The sequence below is a fragment of the Filobasidium floriforme genome (genome assembly GCF_021052385.1).
Source record: "Filobasidium floriforme strain CBS 6241 chromosome Unknown HD553scaffold_30, whole genome shotgun sequence".
In the NCBI taxonomy this organism is placed as follows: domain Eukaryota; kingdom Fungi; phylum Basidiomycota; class Tremellomycetes; order Filobasidiales; family Filobasidiaceae; genus Filobasidium; species Filobasidium floriforme.
The window spans coordinates 78,806-97,699 of NW_025763651.1; the positions used below are offsets into that span (position 1 = coordinate 78,806).

Consider the following 18,894-nt stretch of genomic DNA (forward strand, 5'->3'; position numbering starts at 1 on the left):
CAAGCGATGACAATCACGCATGCTTCAGCAAGAGGAAAACATTTTACGAGACTGAAAATAGGATAACTCTCACTCTCCTGTAATTGTTCGACAGATTTTCTTTCGACACGAATTGCGCCCCGCCGGCGTTGCTTCGAATGACTTGTTGTAGAGTTTGTACGAGATCCTTGTGTTGCAGTAGCGGAACAAGCTGCGAGGGTTGCTCGTTCTTTTCAGGCACTTGTATGTATCGGGAACCGGGAAAGAGTTCCTTTGCCAGGTTCTGCATCCCGGCAGAGATGTTGGACCATACCGTACCTGCATAGGAAGATCCTCCGGCGACCGTTTGGCTGGGAGACTCAGTATGGGAAGCGTCATGAGAGCTGTCGTCGGACGTGATGACGTTGGTGCTTGATGCACCGTCGGCTTTAATCTCAGCATCGAGAGACATGATATCAGGCTCGAAGGAAGATTTGGGATCAGTGCAGGGAGTGTCGAACTGGAGGAAGCCCTTTCTGAGCCGCAACCTGGAGTCTAGACACCCTTATATGTGTTCTTGGAGAGGAGATGACTCCCTGTTTCATCCGTCCTTTCCTTTCATCTTGAGCGATGACGAGTCTAATTGATGACAGGCAGGGACAGAGGCAGAGTAAGGGGAGAGAGGGAGGCAGGGAAGGAGAGAGGCAAGAGATGCAAAAGTAACTGAAATATTACAGCGTATGCTCACCGGATATCCTCAGTCAGAGACGATAAAGTCATCTTCAATTGTCAAGCAGGGTCAGGGCAATTGTGAACCCAATTTACGCCCACCCTCCGCACTAGCGCATCGTTGCCCGGCTTCCTGACGAGTAATGCCTGCGCCGGATGAGGTAGTGAGAGAGTACTTTGTTTCATGACGAGGACAAAAATCGCGCTGACTTGACGCCACTTATTTGCCCCTAGAGAAAGCAAGGCGGTTTAGCTACAATATCTCTTCAAGCTAGGAAGAGCTACGCGCTTTGTTCGGTCATATCGCTGTCGAAGATGACCGTCATCGGTTCAGTATCTCAGTATAAAGTAGTGCGCTAGTCATGGACTCTCGAGTCTGAAGCATGGGCGGCCGAATTGACATCGGCTGCGCAAACAGGTATTACGCCGCTCAATTAGCACAAAAACGCATTGGACGTCCAGATCGTTCCATTTCCCAGTAGATAACCCTCCTCATCCCAATAGTACCGCGATCATCCTCTTGCTAGTATACCAGTACATTGTTCGACCAGACAATTTGTGGTCGGATACTGTAATCCTCATCCATTGTCCGTTGCTAAAACCTTCCAGCGTGGTTGCTTATAGTCTTGCTTTCAATGATCGTAGAAGTAACGTAAACCCTTCCTCCGCCTCCTTGTGGCTCTTCCTCAATTTTGGTCGAGCCGGTCTCCCATATCTCGTGGTGACGAATTTTGCCACTGTAGCAATGACATCTCGATAGTTAGCCATCATTGAGCATCCTAGAACCAGGGAAATGTGTAATATACCGTGTATGTCGTTTCTGAGCACGAGTTCATGTGGTCGTTCATCTACCGCCCATTTGTTGTAATTGTAACATGTGTTGACACTGTCAAGCCACCAGTAGGTTTATGTACCACGTCAGTCGATGTATCTGATGATACTTACAAGCGAGAAGGAAACGGGAAAGGATGACTCACTCGAGGTGAACAGATCATCGCTCCGGGCATATTGACCGGTCTACCGCAGACGATACATGTAGTCATGGTCGGATGCTGCGAATGAAAGAGATACGCCACGTGCTCGATCAGCATCTAAGCGATCGGATCTGGAGGAAGAATCGCTGACATGCTTACCATCGATCCCCATTCGGCCATCGCGTGTTGCGAGCATAAACATAGACTAGGATTCATCTCCGAATGGCGGACAGGCGGGAAAGGACAACCCATATACTGGGAGCAGCGACAGTGGTAGATTTAGTATAAGGCGAGGGGGCAATCACGACGACTGAGGAGTTGAAGCTTACGCCGCATCTGATCCCTAGAGGACCTGGAGCTACCGCTTGCGGGGGTCTTGGGCGGCGGAAATTGAACATTTTATTATAGAACTGTTGTTTTCCAGGCAGTCCAGTCGCTCTTGGGGTGACCTTTGGCCTGCGGGCTAGACCGCAAGGGCTTTTGTGTGATTGATGCAGAGGCTTTCAAGAGCGCAAGAGCAGTCCACATGGCTGACATGACGCAGCAGCGCTCTGATATATGAGTCGACGAGACGCAAAAGGTGACTCGACTACGACTAACCGCTCGCTCGGTCAATTGGAAAAACATGAAAACCTTCCGGATTGGCCGTACATCGATGCCCATGACCGTTCGCCGACCATCAAGGAACGCAAGAGAGAATGCATCAAAAGGAGAAAAAAGTTCAAGATCTGATGTCAGATCCACCTGAAGGCACCCTCGATCGCAAGAAGCCTCCTCAGCACGCCGCGTCAGCGTCAGAAAATCCACCTCTCGAGCCTTCCTTTGTCCTCGGTGATGGAATCGACTCGTATGCGATCGCAGCGGATCTCATCCGACGTGGCAGGCGCATGTACAGCGATCAGGGCACGAAGGACAGAAACACGCTGCGAGCAGAGGTTCACAAGAAAGCCACTTCGATGGTAGAAGAACCCTCTTTTCGTCTGCAACATTCGGTGGATCGAAAAGCGACGATCATTAATTGCTCGCGACCTGCTGATGTGATGAGAGCCGTCACGAGACCCGGTCCCTACATACGTTGCAGGATCAGCCGTTCCGAGCGACATGCCACGATCTACTGTTGCACTGTTGTCTGAAGCAAGCTCCTATCGCCGTAGCCTTGTCGCATATCCCATGTCGCATCGATCGCTGCATCGCGAACCTCTGTCTGAAACATCAACGGGCATCCTCTATGCCCGAAGTGGCTTTTCCACGCCACAACGCGGGCAGGCAGGCGCAAGCGACCGTCCCTCGAAACGCAGATCCGACAAAAACGGATCTGACTCGGACCCTTTCACAGCTTCTACCTTACCACGAGCTCGGATCCGCATAGTCGACGTCATACGTCGTTCATCACCAAATCGCCGAAGGTCATCAGGGATCAGGGATCAGGCAAATCGAATCCCCGATGATGTTGTCATCAGATCACTAGATTATAGGTATACGGAAAAATACAAGCTCAAATGCACGGCTGGCCCGGTCCAGCAGGCGGTGTCGAATTAGTATAAAGAGAATCAATGGGAAACCCGATCAAAGTCGAAAGCAAGCGTGCGGTCCATAAGGTCAAGAATGCCGAAAGAGACGAAGGAATGAAGAAGAAAGGTTCGTGCTGTGATCCATGATCATCTCTGCAAGTATCACTACTTGCGCTTGGTGAAAAGCTGTGCAAGAAAGGAGTCCGGCCATCTAAATTCAGCCGAGTGCCCGGAAAACGCAAAAGGTAAAATTCTAGCGCGGATCGCCCAGACGAACCTTGTTCAACAAGGCCAGAACCTTGGGTACGTTAAGCTGGACGTATTCCAGGTCGAGCACCGTGTTGTTGTCTTTTTGCTGTGTTGAGGATTGTGCCGGTGTATGATTGACGTTAGCTAGGGGATTTCTATGTTGCGATACAGCAGCAGACTTACCTTTTCTAGCAAGTCGTCGATCTTGAGATCCATCTCGAGGATAGGCTTGTCCCTCCCCTTGAAATGCAGTGCAATGACGAACGTCCCCGGTGTCGGCGAGGTGACCATGAAAAAGATGTTTTGCCGTCTAACGAAGTTCACGTCAGGACTCAGTCACCTGGATGACAGAAGCCACGCCTTTTCTTGACTCACCTGTTGTCCGGCACATTACTTTCCATGATGATCCCCTCCTTCTCGAATTGCACATGCGTGAAGCGGTACGGCCCTAACGACGTCTGTTTGACCGGTTTCTTCTCCTTTCCATTCACCGTCAAGACGCCCACCCCGGTATTTCCCTTGTTATCCTTAGCTCCGACCTCTCGTACGTTCTGCAAGTACGCCTTGTATTGTTCGAGCTGTGACCGCAAATAGTTGTTGTGATCGCATATCGTCCGGTAGACGGCCTCGAGCGAGTTGGTCTCGAGCAGAGCCTTTTCCCGCATGTTGCCCAGGTGGACGAGCTCGGCAGCTACTTCTTCCCGCATCAACTGATAGTCATCGGCGATGGTCACCACCATGGCTTCTTCCAGCTCGCGCAGCATCTCCTTGACCTTGAGTCCCTTCTTGACCAGCGTGGGATCTTTGGCTGTCGCAGCCCGGTCGGCGATCGTTGGCAAGTTGATGGGTTTCCGATCTGCCAACTGGGGTATCGATCGGATCAACTGGACAAAGATGGCTTTGGTCTCCATGTAGAGTATATCGTTCTGCGTCAAGTCGTTCTCGGCCATCAACGCTGTAGTGATATCCTGGATCGGCGTCTCCCACCGGCTATAGAGAGCGAGATCGATAGCCTTGTTCTGGTTCCGAGGTACTTGCTGGTGCGCCGGACCAAGTTCGTCCAATAGTACACGCAGGTGATGTCGGTCGTTGGGTGACTGTATGAGATGCGAGACGACGGTCAGCATGACGTCGTTGACGTGATGATGATGTACTTACGAGAATGTCCATGTGTTGTGTGAGGAGGGAATGTGTGTTGTAAAGTTCGTTGAGGGTGATGCTGATCTGTAGGTCTTTCTTTGACAAGGCCATGTATTGGTCGAGCTGCAGCATATCAACCACTTGTCAGTCATCCTCGTCTTCAATCGCACCGCCCTACACGCCACGACCCACCTCGAGCGAATCGTAAAAGTCGCCGACTTCGCACAACGAGTTCAAGAACCCGTTCATCCTCGCCTTGTTCATCTCGACAAACGGGTTCAGCGTGGCCATATAAGCCTCTTTACTATGGCTCGGCTTGTTCGCGAGGTTCTGCAGCATCTTGGCGATCAGGGTCAACGTCCGACGAGGGTTCTTTGCTGGGACGCCGTCGACGAGCATGTACGCTTGAGGGGTGACGATGGCGGGGTTGATGAACCGGAGGAAGAAGAACCCTCCGATAAGCGAGCAGAGTGCGAATTCGGTGACTTCTGGGTATTTCCGCTGCAAGTTGTCATCTAGTCGTCAGCCAGCAAGATCACGGGTTCAGGGATGGCCTCCGCACTCACCCTCGTCAGACTCCGGATCTGTTTGCAGATCCATCGAATCCCGTACGGCACCATTTCTAGACTCGCAATAATCGTATCCAGGAAACTATTGGCGATCTCCATCAACATTTGTAGGCGAGGTTGAATAATCGCCTGAACGTCAGGATGAGCGGCGGCAATCTCGGGTGAGACGCCTCGAGGCAAGTCGGCGGGCATCCGACCCTCCTGGTCCAGCTGCTGCATCATCTGCTCGTAAACCTGCGAAGCCGACTCTGTATCAACCTCTGTCCTCCTTATAAGCAATGACCATGCGTCCGCTCACCTTCAACGGGTTGATCTCGAGGTTCAGGTCCTTGTGCTCGATTAAGCTGTTGATCTTCTCCGACAACGTTCCCTTTAAATAACTCTGTCCCGGTCCTCTTCGCGTATACGTCGTCATCATCCGTGACACAGGCGTGTTGGCCCGCAACAACGACCCAAACTCGGTGGCCATCTCAAATTGCGCCGCCAGTACCGACTGTCAAGGTCGAATGAGACATCGTCAGCGTACTGCCGATTGGTGCAACGTTCGAAACTCGACTCGGCTAGACTCGCCTGAAACATGGTCAACAGCAAATGTTCCTCCCGACTCTCGTACTGGTTCCCATACAGCGTGAACATGACCGTTTGTAATAACGTGTCGATCTCGCTGAGATTAACCATCCGGCAAAGAGAGGCAACATGTCGAGGTTCAGCTTGAAGCAGGAAGAAGAGGTTCGAGTAGAGCTGTCGAGTGAAGCGTCGAAGAGATAATGTCCGTCAGTATGAGTTAAAACGATAACGTCAAGAGTATATCCGCAACGGATGCTTACGGTCATCTTCTTCTCGTCCGGGTAAGGAATATCCTCTGCTTCAGCATCATCGAGCGTCTCCGCTATCTTGCTCTTCTGTCCGCAAAAGCAATCGCCCCGTCAGCTCTATCTCATTCACTGTCTCTACTTCCCAATGTCCCAATGGATGGAGACTGACCTCTTCTCCGCCCATCCTGTTCTGGATCAACAACGCGATCCGGCTGTCCAGGTACCTGACATCCCGCTCGAGGACAAAGTTCTTCTTGCTCTGCGCAGAGATCCGGGATTTGAGGTCTCGCAGACGTTTTTGAGCTAGTAGTTACAGCGATGACGATCGGTGCAAGGAGGATGAGGAAGGAGAAGAGACAGTCCGAAATATCAGTACTCCCGCTTGACCCGTTCAACTACCGTATCGATCTAAAACTTACTCCGGGCAAGCTCATCCTCAACCTCGACATCCTGCTCAGCAGCCATACTGAACACGGCATTCACGCTGTACCTATTCATCCCCCCTCTTCCTCTCCGGCTGACGCTACCCCCTGTCGTGTGGATGGTCGTGGTTGGGGAAGAAGGAGGAAAAGGAGACGGGTTGACATTGGCGTTAGAAGTGGGAAAAGGGTGGGTGGGGTTGAGAGGGGCGGTTTGGGTCGACATGTTGAGCGTGGGGGTGGTGTAGAGTTGGTCGGAGCTTGTTATGGGATCCTGATGGATTACGTCGGGGTGTCTAGATCTCTGTTCCCGTAGGTCTAGGTATCCCAATCGCAGTTGATTTCAATTCCCGAATTGGACGAAAAGGTCGGTGTTCGAGGTCGAGCTGGATATCTCTTCGTCCTGGACTATGCACGCCCGGGTATATCTGATCCGTCCCTTCGTCTTTCTCGAAAAACTGTATCCGTACTGTTCCCTTTGTCTCCTCTACACTCCTCTCTTCGAATCTTCACTCGTCTTAAAGGTATCCAAATTGACGTCCTTTCCACCCCGCAAACCGGGGAAGTTGATCCTTTGTCCCTTTCTCTGCTCGTACGCCTTGGCTTCAGTGAAAGGATGCGGAGAGCACGGAGATGATATGCGACGATGAAGATGTACGGTATCGAAGTCTGGTAGACTTGACAGCTATGGAGGTCTGGGCTCCGAGATCTCTTGTTATCGATCTCGTATGGTCGCAAGTTGCCGGAATGAGGTACTTTGCTATTGTTCGCGGAACGTGTTGTATGGGCCGCGAGATCCCCCTATGAATCGATGAGTGATTTCTGATATATGATCGGCCCTTCTCCTGACTCTCCTGTGTAGGAGATCTAGGAGATCGATTGAGAGTTTTGATGGCTGACGGGGAGAAGGAATGCTGGGGTGTTGTTGTTGTGATTTGATCAGGGGGGTCGTCCGATCAAAGGGAGTCGCGATTTCGATGTTGACCTTGACTCCGGTGGTGTACTGGGTCGTTCGGATGTTCAGCCTGGCCAGCTACGAACTAGACTGTTAAGCTATAGACTCAGGTTATGAATTCGTCGACCCATCCATCAACGACAAGCGACAAGAGAGCGAGAGCGAGAGACTTGACAATCACAGCGGGGCAAGGGGGGCCGGTTACAAAACACGCGCGCCGTTTAGAGGCCAGTTACAAGAGGTCCGTTACGATTTTGATCTAACTGCCTTTTATGGGCCCTATTTAGTCCCCTTTTTTTTCGCTAAGTCCTTTGACACCCTCAAATCGTTTTTTTTTTCTCTAAGTCCAAACTCTTCGACGCGTCATTGTCAACAAGTCCTTCAACGGCCACGTCCCCCAAATCCATGTTGTAACCCCTCTTTAACTACTGTGTTTATCATCGATTATCTTGCGATTATGGAATCCGACTTTCTTACCGATTATCCTCCTGCTGGTTGCACTCCTGACCAGCTTGCGAAACGGGTGGTCAGTTTAAGTGCATTCACCAGGCTATTAACCATCATTTAACATCCCCATTACTAGCCCAAATCGACGGTTGGTATTTGCCGATGCCAAGGTTGTGGGCCTTCAGGACGTCGCATCTCCGGCAAAACATATGTGACACATATCCGCCGCTTAGCGGCCAGTTTAGAGGTCCATAACAACCTCGTCCGGGGGAGCCTTTCCATTGGCTCTGGGGGGCCGCCAGACTCGCCCTTACAGCCGGCCCACACCACCCCCGTTATCTCGCCGTTACAACCCAATCTTCCCCCTCCCTCATTGCCGTCAGGTCACCTTGTGAATGCAGATGCCAACTACGAGGTCGACTACCCGGAAAACCCTATGAATCCTCTAACCCTCGATTGCGACCCACCAAACACTCCGGTTAACAGGCAGCCATCTCCAGCTCCATCACTTGCATCTCCCCCGTATCGGCCGGAGAGTCGGGCAGATAGGGGACCGATGGACATACCTTGTTCCAGCTATGCATCTGAGCTTCACGACTTCCGCCCGTTATGGCCGAGGGACGTTCCTCCAGCGATTGATAGGCCATGGATCAGCGGTGCAACTGCACCCCTAGAGGCCAGTTGCGAGGCCGATCGACCTACTACAACCTTCATGGAGAAGTTGATCTACGCCCACACCTTGTTACTAGCAGCCTCTGGGGTTGTGCGGCGAGCAGTGGAATACACCCTCAATACGCTCGTTATCTTGGTACTTACGACCCACTTAGCGGCCGGAGGTGTCAACCCATCCCCTCTGAGTGAAAATCCAGCGAAAACTCTTAGGACGGTCCGATCTCTAATGGGCGCAAATGTGCCCTCTATCACCCACCCTGTCTGCCCGAACATGGACTGTCAAGCCGTATTGTACCACATCAACTCCCCGGTCTCTCTATCATCAATCCACTCTCCAAAGCTCCCCCGAAATCTGCCAGATATCTGCCCAGAATGTGGGCACCTGATGGACCGATCGCAAGCGAAAACCTGGTGGCGTGACTTCGCTCGAATTCCCCTCAAATCTGAGCTCGAGCGTGTCCTTGCGCATCCAGGAATCGAGGAACTGATGTTCAACTGGCAAGAAAGACGGCAGTTAGCGGCCCGTTGGGATGCTTCACAACATCCTGGCCAGAAGATCTACCGGGACCAGTGGAGCGGTTCAGCGCTAGATCAGATCTTGGGCCCAGAGGGTAACCGTCTCATAAGTGACCCCCCAAAAGACGGTGAACCGCCAGTTATTTACATGAACCTTTACATCGATTGGGTCAATTGTCGATCTTCGATGTCTACGACTGGCTACTCTGTGGGTCATATCTCCCTCCAAGCGGTCAACTTACCACAGGGTTTGAGGGGGGTTCAGAACCTGATCATGTGCTGTGGCCTGACTCCCGGTGCGTTGATTCCTGGTTCGAAGAAGTCGGTTTCACTTCAGCTGCTTAACTGCCCTTTTACTACCCCTGTACAGGCCCGAGAGAGCCCCGTCATGTCAATCTCTGGAAATTCCTGATACCTACCATGCTAGAATTGCGTCAAGCTTGGGAAGAACCGGTGTCCATCAAGACTCCCGATTTTCCTAACGGCCGTCTATGCCGCCTGGTACTGGCTGCTATCTGCGCTGATAGACCAGCGGCAATTGCCGCAATAGGGGCTGGCTCGCAAACATCGCTCAAGGATATCTGTACTCGATGTGAAGCGACACACCAGCAACAGGCAGATACCCATGGTAAGTGTAGCCAGTTACAAGGCCGTAAAATGGCCCTCAATCGAACACCTACTTTTCTAGTCTTTCCATTTCGGAACTCGCACGAGCACAATCTGGGTGTGTTGAGGAAGGCCGACGCGGGGATAACCGCTGTGTTACAGGCCCGTCATGAGCACAATAGAGAGCAGGACCTCTTGGTGGAGCGCAACGAGTACGAACGTGAAGCTTGGGCTTTGGCTCCTAGACGTGGAAGAGGACATAAACCACCCCTATATCGGCCCGCAAAGTTCACCAACAGCATGATGAAAACCGCCCTCGAACACGCCCCTTACGCCGACGCTACAGGGCACTTAACGGCCTGTATGTTCCTTCCTTATTTCGACAAATTCCAGAATACTGTCTTCGATCCCATGCACAATCTCCTTCAGGGCAACAACAAAACCTACTTTCGAAAATGCCTACAACTGGGCCAGTACTTGGCGGTTAATGAGCCTCTAGAAGAGTCCGACGCATCATCGAGATCCAATACCGACACTGAAGATGAACTTCCACCTGCGTGTCGGCCTGTTAACGAGCCGGTAACGGGGCCCACAGAGGGTAGCATCGAAGAGATGACCCTGGAAAGGGCGATGCGAGACTCCCAATCAGCGGCCATCGCATCGAGCTCAACGGCCCGGACACGGCCCGATAATCGCCCAGTTATCCATCAGCCAAGAGTTCGAGTAGGTATTGGCACTGGGTCACGAGCCTTGGCAAAAAGAGGCATCCTGACTCCCGCAAATCTCGTCATGATCGGTGAAGCTATTGGCCATGTAAGTGTTGCAGATGCTGGCTGTTTGCCCACAGTTAACTGACCGAAGTCAATCACTCCAGGTGTTATTACCAAGCGGGATCTATCATCGCATCGGAACGGATTTCCTTGATGTGAAGGGGGGCACCAAGACGTCGGCTCAATGGAGGACCTTTACAGAGGTTTATGTGCCTCTTATCTGGCCTGTTATTTGGCGCCACAACGAACGGTTAGGCAGTACCAGCCTTCAGCACAACCCTCTACTCTCTGATGACGAGCTCGAGTGTTCTCTCTTGCTATCGGAGGTGAATATACTCGCATTAAGGCCTGTTATAAGCCAGTCAGAGGTGGAATATCTGGCCGAGGTTATCCGTCGCTGGCAGGATCTGGTTTTCAAGCTGCATCCGGGCATACAACGGACCCGTAACTGGCATCAATTGAGCCACTTAGTGCACGATATATTGCTACATGGCCCTAGCTACTCGCTATGGGTCTTTGCAGCCGAACGCCTGGGCAAACTTCTCAAGGCCATCAATACCAACGGCAAGCAGGTCGAAACCACCCTGTTACAGGGACGTTACAAGGCCGCCATGTCGTCACTCCTGCAGGCGCAGCTTCTGTGTGATGCCACGACCGACGCAGAACGGATAACTGTGCAGCAACTGGCTGATAAGTACCAGGCTTTTATGGAGAGTGATCAGTCTTCGGGCGCTGCTGCCAATAGATTACTCGACGAGATGAACAGGGATATCAAGGAGCTTGAAACCTGTCTGCAACTGGCCCGTTCAGCACCCGATAGCGAGCGGTTAACACCGTTCAATGGGGAACTCGTCGAAGCACCTAAGCACAGCCTGTTGGCCATCAGGACAAGGCTTAGCGAGATGGACCCCTCTCATGACTACTATCTTGAAGGAGAACAGCTCCCTAATCCCCCTTCCCCTCGCCAGATAACGCTCCGAACTGTGGCAGTTAGATACAGGGGCATAGCCAACCAAAACAAGACTTTCAAATCATGGCCGAGTGCAATTGGCTCATATCGGACCGCTAACTTGGCCGCTTACAAGGACACATTGTTCTGTTTTCGGAAGGCGTTTACGACTCATAACGCAAACACTACTCCAGGGGGAGGTCTCTGGCTTTTGACAGCTGTGTATGACGTACAACTGGTCAGTTACGAGGGCGATACAAGCACGAAACTGGTCTGCATGGGTCGTCGAGCTGTACCTCTTGGTGACCATCGTGTACCGTCTATGCTTCCGGCTTATTACCAGCAGTGAGTGCGACCTATTACTAGCATGTAACGAGGCAGTTAATTGACCGTTTTCAAGCCACCAGCCCAGCCGTGGATGTTCGACTCTACGAAGCTAGAACCTTCAAGGCGCCATCTGAAGTAATTCCTCTCGAACCTTTCGTCATGAGCACGCTGAAGCCCGTGTCACTGCTCGAAGTCAGGCCAGCTACATGGGAGTTAGGAGGCCGCAATAATCCCCCAAATCACCTTATCTGGGCCGTCCAAGCATGTACTCGTGTGTAGGCAGGGACCGACATTATATGGTATAGTAAAAAAAGGAGGGCCTATAACACCCTCGTAACCGCCCAGATATACGACATCTAAAGACATTAACTCGATCTCGTTTCCCTGCTCGTAAAAAGTCGTCGACCGGAATTGCAACCTCGGCCTATCGTAACTGTCGGATGTCCGACTCATAACCCACCTGCTAATATACATATACCTCGTTTTTTTCCTTTTTTTTCTTCTTTTTTTCGTAAGTCCAAAGCCGTAGAAAGTCCCCCGAGAGACATGTTGACGTTGACGGTCTAGTAACCGTCTCGAATCTAGCCAGTTATGGCCCCGTTTAGTCCTCGATCTCCTCGTCCTCGAGATCCTCCTCGATGTTGGCGGCACCGGCAGCGATGAGCTCGGTCTGATCGATGGCGGCGTAGGTCTTGGCGAGGTCGAGGAGTTGCTCGTCGGTCAAGTCGGGCTTTTGACAGGCCACTAACGTCCTCGATAACTCCCACACACCGCGGTGCTGCGCTTGAGACAAGGTCTCAATCGACGGGCGCCCTTGGTGCTCGACGGGGATAGGAGGATCGGGGTAAACTAACGCCCACAAAAGTGGGTCGTTAGCCTCCCAATCTTGGGCCGCTTCGTCGTTGACCATCGACCGGTAGATGATCCAGCCCTTGCCGTCGGGGTCGGGCTTCGCTGGGTCGTCCTTCAAACTGGCCCTTAAGTCGTCGGTAACCGGCTTCTTTACCGGCCAATACCGTCTAGGTCCCACCCAACGTGGCTTCGACGAGTTTTGGGATCGATACTTCTCCAAGTGGATAGCATCGAGGAAGGCCCCGACTCCGATATACTAAGTGGCCATAAACGGACATCAAACAGCGGGGTTAGTTGACAGTGATTAGGGAGTTACGACATCACGTAGCACTCACCTCGTCAGACAACCAGTACGGGTAGCAGAGCTCGTCGCACTTGTTGGCAGCCTCCTTGTTACCGTCGAAGCAGTAACGCCTCCATACCTTCCATCCATCGGTCTCGATATCGGGCTCATCTGGGCCAGTTTGGGGAAGGACCGGGTATCGACGAGTATCGGGAGGGTCGGCACAGTGCAGCGAGGGGACAAATAACACCCCGGTTAACAGGGTGTAAATCGACGATTTGACGGTCTTGTTCGCCGGACTGTTTGCAAAGTGCTCCAGTCGTCGATCGGCAAGCTGTAAGTACCCAGACCAAGGGTAAGTCAGTCAACTGCCATATAACTGCTCGATAACCACGCTGTTTTTGCCCTGAAAAAAGACCTACCATCCCAAATCGTCGGCGCTGCCACACAGCGAACGGCTTGCCTCCGTTCTCCGCAATCGCCGGTTGTTTGCCCACTCGTGTGGCACAATACTGGCAGATAGCGGCCCGTATCGCATCGTCGTCGTCGATTGCGCCCATCTTCAATGGCCTCCATCCGTCCTTGACGGTGGCGAGACATTCTTCGATGAATGGAGCCCATCTAAATGCCGTATAACCGGTCAGTTACTGGATAGTTATTAGGTACTTGAAAGGCCGATAACAGGAACTTACTTCGCCGACCCAACCTTGACCGCCTTCCAGTCCGGACGCCACGCCGAAACCTCGACATCACCGTTGGCGAGTTCGATATCGGCCTTCAAACTGCCGTCTTCCATGGGGAGTGGCCAGTCGTTCTCGACCAGATATCCTTCGTCGTCGTGGTTGTCACGGAGGTGCCTGCCCCAGTGACACTGCATGCCGATAAGCTTCTTGACGGCGTAATGGACACCGGCCTGATGACGGGGGAGGAAGGGGGCAGTTAAACATCAGTTAAGTGACAGTCTCAAAGTGTGATTGCAACTCACGTCTCGGTGTGTCGCTCGCGGGGGTCTCGACTTCTTCCCGGTGGGCGATGTCGCGCTTGTAGCGGCCTGGTTAGAGGTCCCCGATGGGCCCGCTACGGAGGCCTGAGGAACATCGCTCGGGGGCATACCGACAAGGACACCACGGAGAACCTTTCGAAGACCTTCATCGTTCTTGATAGCGGTCTTCAAATCGGCCATAGTGATGCCGGTTACCGGGGCGTTTTGGGCCGGATGGGCAGGAGCGGGAGCAGCCGCGGGTGCTGGGTGTGCTGGATAGCCGCCAGCGTCGGCTTCGAGAGCCTTGATCCTTTCGTCGAGCTTTTCGTCCTCGACTGTGAGCTGGGCTCGTAGATGATCCTGGACCATATGCATCGCCCTAACCCACTGATAACTGCTCGCTATCTCCCCTGTCAGAGCCACGATTTCGTCCAGTAAAGCCGTTTGCGTATGGATCACCGGAACAAGGCTCTTGATCGTCGGATTCTGGCCGACGGGAGGCAAGGCCTTTCGCTTCTCGAGAACAGCGTGATAACGGGCGGCTAACCGGCTGGGTAGCACCTTGACTGCGTCTTTCACTTGATGATTGGTGACTAGACGTCCGGGTTCCCTCATAGGCCCAAGGTCCTGTGAGGGAATAAATGGCGATTAACTGTCGTGTAAGTGTCCAGATTAGAGGGGGTTTAACTTACGGTCTCGGTTCGGTTCTAGCAAACGTCGCGAAACAGCCCAGTAAGTCTCTACTTAGTGACACGTTTATACGGAGTTATGGCGCTGACTACGTACGACTTTGTAGGTCGCAGCACGAAGGTCGGTAAAGGTCGCCTTGCGTTTGAGGTTCTGAAAGAATACATGACCAGATAGTTAAGGGAGGGTTAGGAGACGCATAGCAACACTCATAGTCGATACTCACCTCTCTTTGAATCGCTCGCAAAGCTTCCCTGTCCTCCGCTGCCTTCGTCTCGGCAAGCTCTCTAGCAGCAATCTATATCGGGCAGTTAACGGTCAGGTAAGTAGGCCTTTGTGGAGGTGAAAGTAAGGACTTACCTGCTCGAGAGTTTCGAGCTCGGGACTCCGACTTGTTTGGGCGGCCGGGCGTTGGCGTGCGACCTCTAAGTCGGAACAAGGAGCGCCACAACTCGTCAGTTATAGCTCGGTTAGAGGCAGGTTGAAGTGACATAAGCGTGGCTGGCTCACCATCTTCATCATCGCTCGACAAATCGCTCAAGTCATCGTCGTCGAGAGTAGGATCAATACCGTCGGCCACCAGGTCTACATAAGCACTCCCCACAAACACGGGGGATACCGGTCAGTTAATTGACAGTTGAGAAGCACTTGACGCGGTTGAGAAGCTTACCAACAGCCTGCTCCCTCTGCTTCCCCTTGTTCTTTTTGACTGATGAGAGCAAATAGATAACAATCAGCTAACTAGCTATCGATCACCCTGATAGAGGCCGGATACAAGACTGGTAAAACTTACGGGGAGCGTAGGCTTCGACGCTGTTCCCCTCCCGGTCCTTGTGTGCCCATCCCTGACATCAGTGAGTTAACGGGGCAGTTCATGGGGAGATAAGGAGTACTTACAGAACCCCGCTCCGACTGCTCCCCCGAACCGGACATTGTCCGTTCGGACCGTGTTTTTACCAGTTGAGCTTCTTGGCTTCTCGATGACGGGTTTTGACGGTTCTAGGGGTGGTGCGTTAACTGGCGTCTTTCCGGGCCGTTGGTGAGTCGTAAGAGAGTCGTTAGGGGGTCGTCAAAGCGTGGAGAGATGTCTAGATGTGTCTGGGTGAAAAGTCCCTATCGTAGTAGTAGTTAGTAGTAAGTTTATTACATGCTTCTCGAGACGCGAGGGTGTAGGTGCTAGAACGCGATAAGCGCGTCGCGTCAAGAGACGTAAAAGCGCGTCGGGCGCTAGCAAGCTGTGACGCGCCCGTTAATTGAGGGCCTGCTTGGGGTACGCTAAGAGGCAGTTAGGATTGGGCAGTTACACGCGCGTATAACTGCCTTTTACCGGTCCCCCTTGCCCCGCTGTGAATGCGAAATGTTGATTGACCCTTCTCTCAGGCGGAGAGCGGAAGCAAATGTGACCAATTACATCCGTCTCTCGACCGGTGACAGCCCCCGGCCCCCTAGATCCTTCAACCGGGCATCGTCCAGACATCTCGCATCCCAGTAATCAACAATTCAACATGTTCTATAGTACCTAGTGTTGAGTAGAATGGATTATTCGGGATGGATAGAGACCTTGCACGTTGACGATCAGAGCGCCCTTTCGACCGTCACTTGATACCGCGTGCGCCCATCTCAATCCTACCCGTCCGGGAAGGCGTCGAAACACCGAAAACCCGTCGGGAGCTATCATCTTCAGATCCCTCTCGTCCTGGATGTCTACTGATTTCTACCAACCTACTTGTACTATGCCAATTAGTCGGGAAAATTGCCAGTCGGGGTACTCTCCCCCGGGGGAATCGACTCCATTAGGGTCGTCAATTGTGGGAAGCGATTGTCGTGGACTGACCAATCCCAATCGAAGAGGCCTTTGATCGAAAATCTATTTTACCAGCGTTCGGCAGTCGAGGTTGGGTAGTCGACTGTAGTTGCGGATAGTGATCTGCTCGCACTGTTGTTTAAGAGTTTCGTCCGCGCTCCTTTCATACGAAACAGCGCCAACATGGCCCACGAAAGGGATCGCTAAAAGTGTCTTGAGGAGGCGGCTTGCGAGATGCGAGTTGATCAAAGTGACTCGGTGACGACAAACATCCAAGAGTAAGAGTTTTGCAACTCATAAAGCATTGTGGTATAGTCTTACAAGCGGCAACGATTTAAATTCCTCGACGATATGGATCTATGGATTGAGGGTTCGTCTTGAAACAGATACACCGGAGTGCAGCGAAGTCAGCGATGAAACGACGATTCGACGAAAAAGCATAAATTCGCCGAGCGAACCGCCTCGATGAGAACGCATAAACGGACCGAAAGAGCCGGTCGGCAGTCATCGTAATGCAACGTTCATCGATCATCCGTTGGAGATTGGACAACCACCTATTCATATAATATATAGCTGCAGGCATCATACAAAATTTCCTTCTCCCAAGTACTCTTTGGACAGCTGACAAACCCGCCACCATAAGTCTCTTTACAACTCGTTTCGGGATCTACCTCCGCCCTGCTCTCTCACACCCTCGGACTCTCAAGGTCGACCACAGAAGCATCATGTCCGGCGCTCCGACTCACACCAACACGGTCGCACAGGTCTTGAACGGAGGAAGGATACCAGAGCTTGAACCTATCGAGAAGGCCAAGCGGTTGGCGGCTTTCGCTGCGGTCGACAAATTTGTGGGCAAGGACTGCAAGGTGGGTTCACTGCGTTTTCCGAGGTGGACGCCCTGTACTGTGGAACCGTAGAGCTGAACCGGGATCTGCTTTCCTCTGGGATCTAAACCTCCTACCCTTCATGAATCGGTTCTGCCTCTTACTTGATAGATCATTGGCATCGGATCGGGTTCGACCGTTCCCTACGTCGTCGAGCGGATCCAATCACAGGGAGCCGAGGTGAACAAGGACAGGATCTTTTTGCCTACCGGTATGTCGTCATCCTCTGTATCATTCCTAGCACGACCTTCTTCTATCGCTGTTCAAGTCGTAGCTGAGGTGCTGACAGTTCCTTTTTCTATCGCTGTTGCGTCGTCCTGGAACCGCGTCGGCTCGCAACTGCCCGCTTCTTCTACCTCTCGCTCAATCTCGACTCCACCTTAACTACTTTCGTTACGTCCCCATATTTTGTCTACTATATTCTGACAGGTTTCCAGAGCAAGGAACTGATCATCCAAGCCGGACTCAACTTGGGAGACGTGGACCAGCACGTCAGGCTGGATGTGACGATCGATGGGGCAGACGAGTGAGTCGTATGGGCTAGATCTGGTCGGGTCGCGGAGAATCGCAAACCTGAGTTGAAATTCGGGAAGCTGACACCCGACCTGTCACATCTCAACCTCTTTTCTCCCCTACAATCATCTATACGCTTCACGCACCTCTATCCGAACACACACAGGGTCGACTCGGACCTCAACGCCATCAAGGGAGGAGGAGCCTGTCAACTGCGTGAAAAGGTCCTCGCAGAGGCGGCTGATACGTGGGTCATGGTCGCGGATTACCGCAAGAACGGGACCGTCTTGGGAGAGAACGTGAGTTGGCGTTTCGCATTCGCATTCCGGTGTCGAAAAGAGAGAAGAGAGACACGAAAAGGAGCTGATCCTTTTCGACCCCATGTATGTCACCCGAATTCCATAGTGGACTCAAGGGATTCCCATTGAAGTAGCCCCCTTTGCCTACGCCAAGGTCATGTACGACCTCTCTCGCCTAGGCTCGCCCATCAAGTCCGACCCTTCGGTCTCGGGGGGCAAGATCTTGACCCTGAGGATGGGGAAAGCCAAGGCTGGACCGGTCGTCAGTGATAACGGAAACTTTATCGTAGATGCGCCGTTCCCTAGGGAGATGATGAAGGATCCTAAAGGGGTGAGTTTCCTCGATTTTTGACGGCAACTTTGAACCTTTTCAGCGAAAACGCGAAATCTGACGCCCTGCTTTGGCCACGCCTTGTTGCGATGGCAGCTGTTGACCAAGATCAAGCTGATGACGGGTGTCGTCGAGGTCGGCCTGTTCTGCGGACTGGCCAAGGCGGCTTATTTCGGAAACGAGGATGGGAGCGTGACCGCGAGGTGGGAGGGTGGCAAGGAGGAGCGGATCGAGGCCGAGGCATAGGAATAGGGTACAGGTCTACTCCGAAGTTAAGTGAGGATGGGTTAGGTTGTGGCAAGGCAAGGTAGGACGAGCACAAAGGGGAAAGGTCGTTTCGGGTGAAAGGGATTTCGGGCGGGACGTTTGTGACAGAAATTTGAACACAACACAACGTACACATCAGACGAGCATGAGCGCATGATATATGATCTACGCGACACATGCATGGCCGCTACTGATCCCACAATGTGGTATCGTTAGGCTCCCATTCTTCAACCTAGTCATCCTTGCAATCCTGATTCTCCCTCCACCCCCTCAACTCCCTCAACTCCCTCAGCTCGCTGGCTGACGGGACTTGCCCGGCCGGCTTGGGGATGCTGTGAACATTGCTGTAGCAATGACGTGATCAGACATTGCAATATAAAAGTATC

At 52.5% G+C, this 18,894-nt stretch overlaps 3 protein-coding genes across 3 annotated transcripts; 1 reads left to right on the top strand and 2 right to left on the bottom strand.

Annotated features, from left to right (window-relative positions):
• Nucleotides 1-3,268: 3,268 nt before the first annotated feature.
• On the bottom strand, nt 3,269-6,682 carry HD553DRAFT_165616 (ras GTPase-activating protein). Its single transcript, XM_046176855.1, has 12 exons — nt 6,365-6,682; nt 6,115-6,248; nt 5,958-6,032; nt 5,701-5,871; nt 5,429-5,623; nt 5,128-5,364; nt 4,754-5,062; nt 4,580-4,684; nt 3,797-4,518; nt 3,605-3,731; nt 3,450-3,527; nt 3,269-3,358 (listed from the first exon to the last, which is right to left on the bottom strand). The coding sequence occupies exons 1-12, from the start codon at nt 6,588-6,590 to the stop codon at nt 3,338-3,340; spliced, it is 2,400 nt and encodes a 799-aa protein (XP_046032559.1). The 5' UTR covers nt 6,591-6,682; the 3' UTR covers nt 3,269-3,337.
• A 5,525-nt stretch (nt 6,683-12,207) lies between these two features.
• Nucleotides 12,208-15,343, bottom strand: HD553DRAFT_346446 (uncharacterized protein; the record flags this gene model as incomplete). The annotated part of the gene is made up of 13 exons (XM_046183199.1): nt 12,208-12,714; nt 12,794-13,075; nt 13,164-13,362; nt 13,434-13,654; nt 13,727-14,350; nt 14,416-14,430; nt 14,510-14,563; nt 14,637-14,708; nt 14,771-14,835; nt 14,921-14,995; nt 15,081-15,119; nt 15,204-15,255; nt 15,308-15,343. 13 exons carry the CDS (start codon nt 15,341-15,343, stop codon nt 12,208-12,210), a joined length of 2,241 nt encoding a protein of 746 aa, XP_046032560.1.
• A 1,427-nt stretch (nt 15,344-16,770) lies between these two features.
• Nucleotides 16,771-18,683, top strand: HD553DRAFT_290181 (ribose-5-phosphate isomerase). Its single transcript, XM_046178339.1, has 6 exons — nt 16,771-17,080; nt 17,210-17,309; nt 17,528-17,624; nt 17,778-17,910; nt 18,017-18,241; nt 18,338-18,683. Exons 1-6 carry the CDS (start codon nt 16,940-16,942, stop codon nt 18,485-18,487), a joined length of 846 nt encoding a protein of 281 aa, XP_046032561.1. The 5' UTR covers nt 16,771-16,939; the 3' UTR covers nt 18,488-18,683.
• Nucleotides 18,684-18,894: the final 211 nt, after the last annotated feature.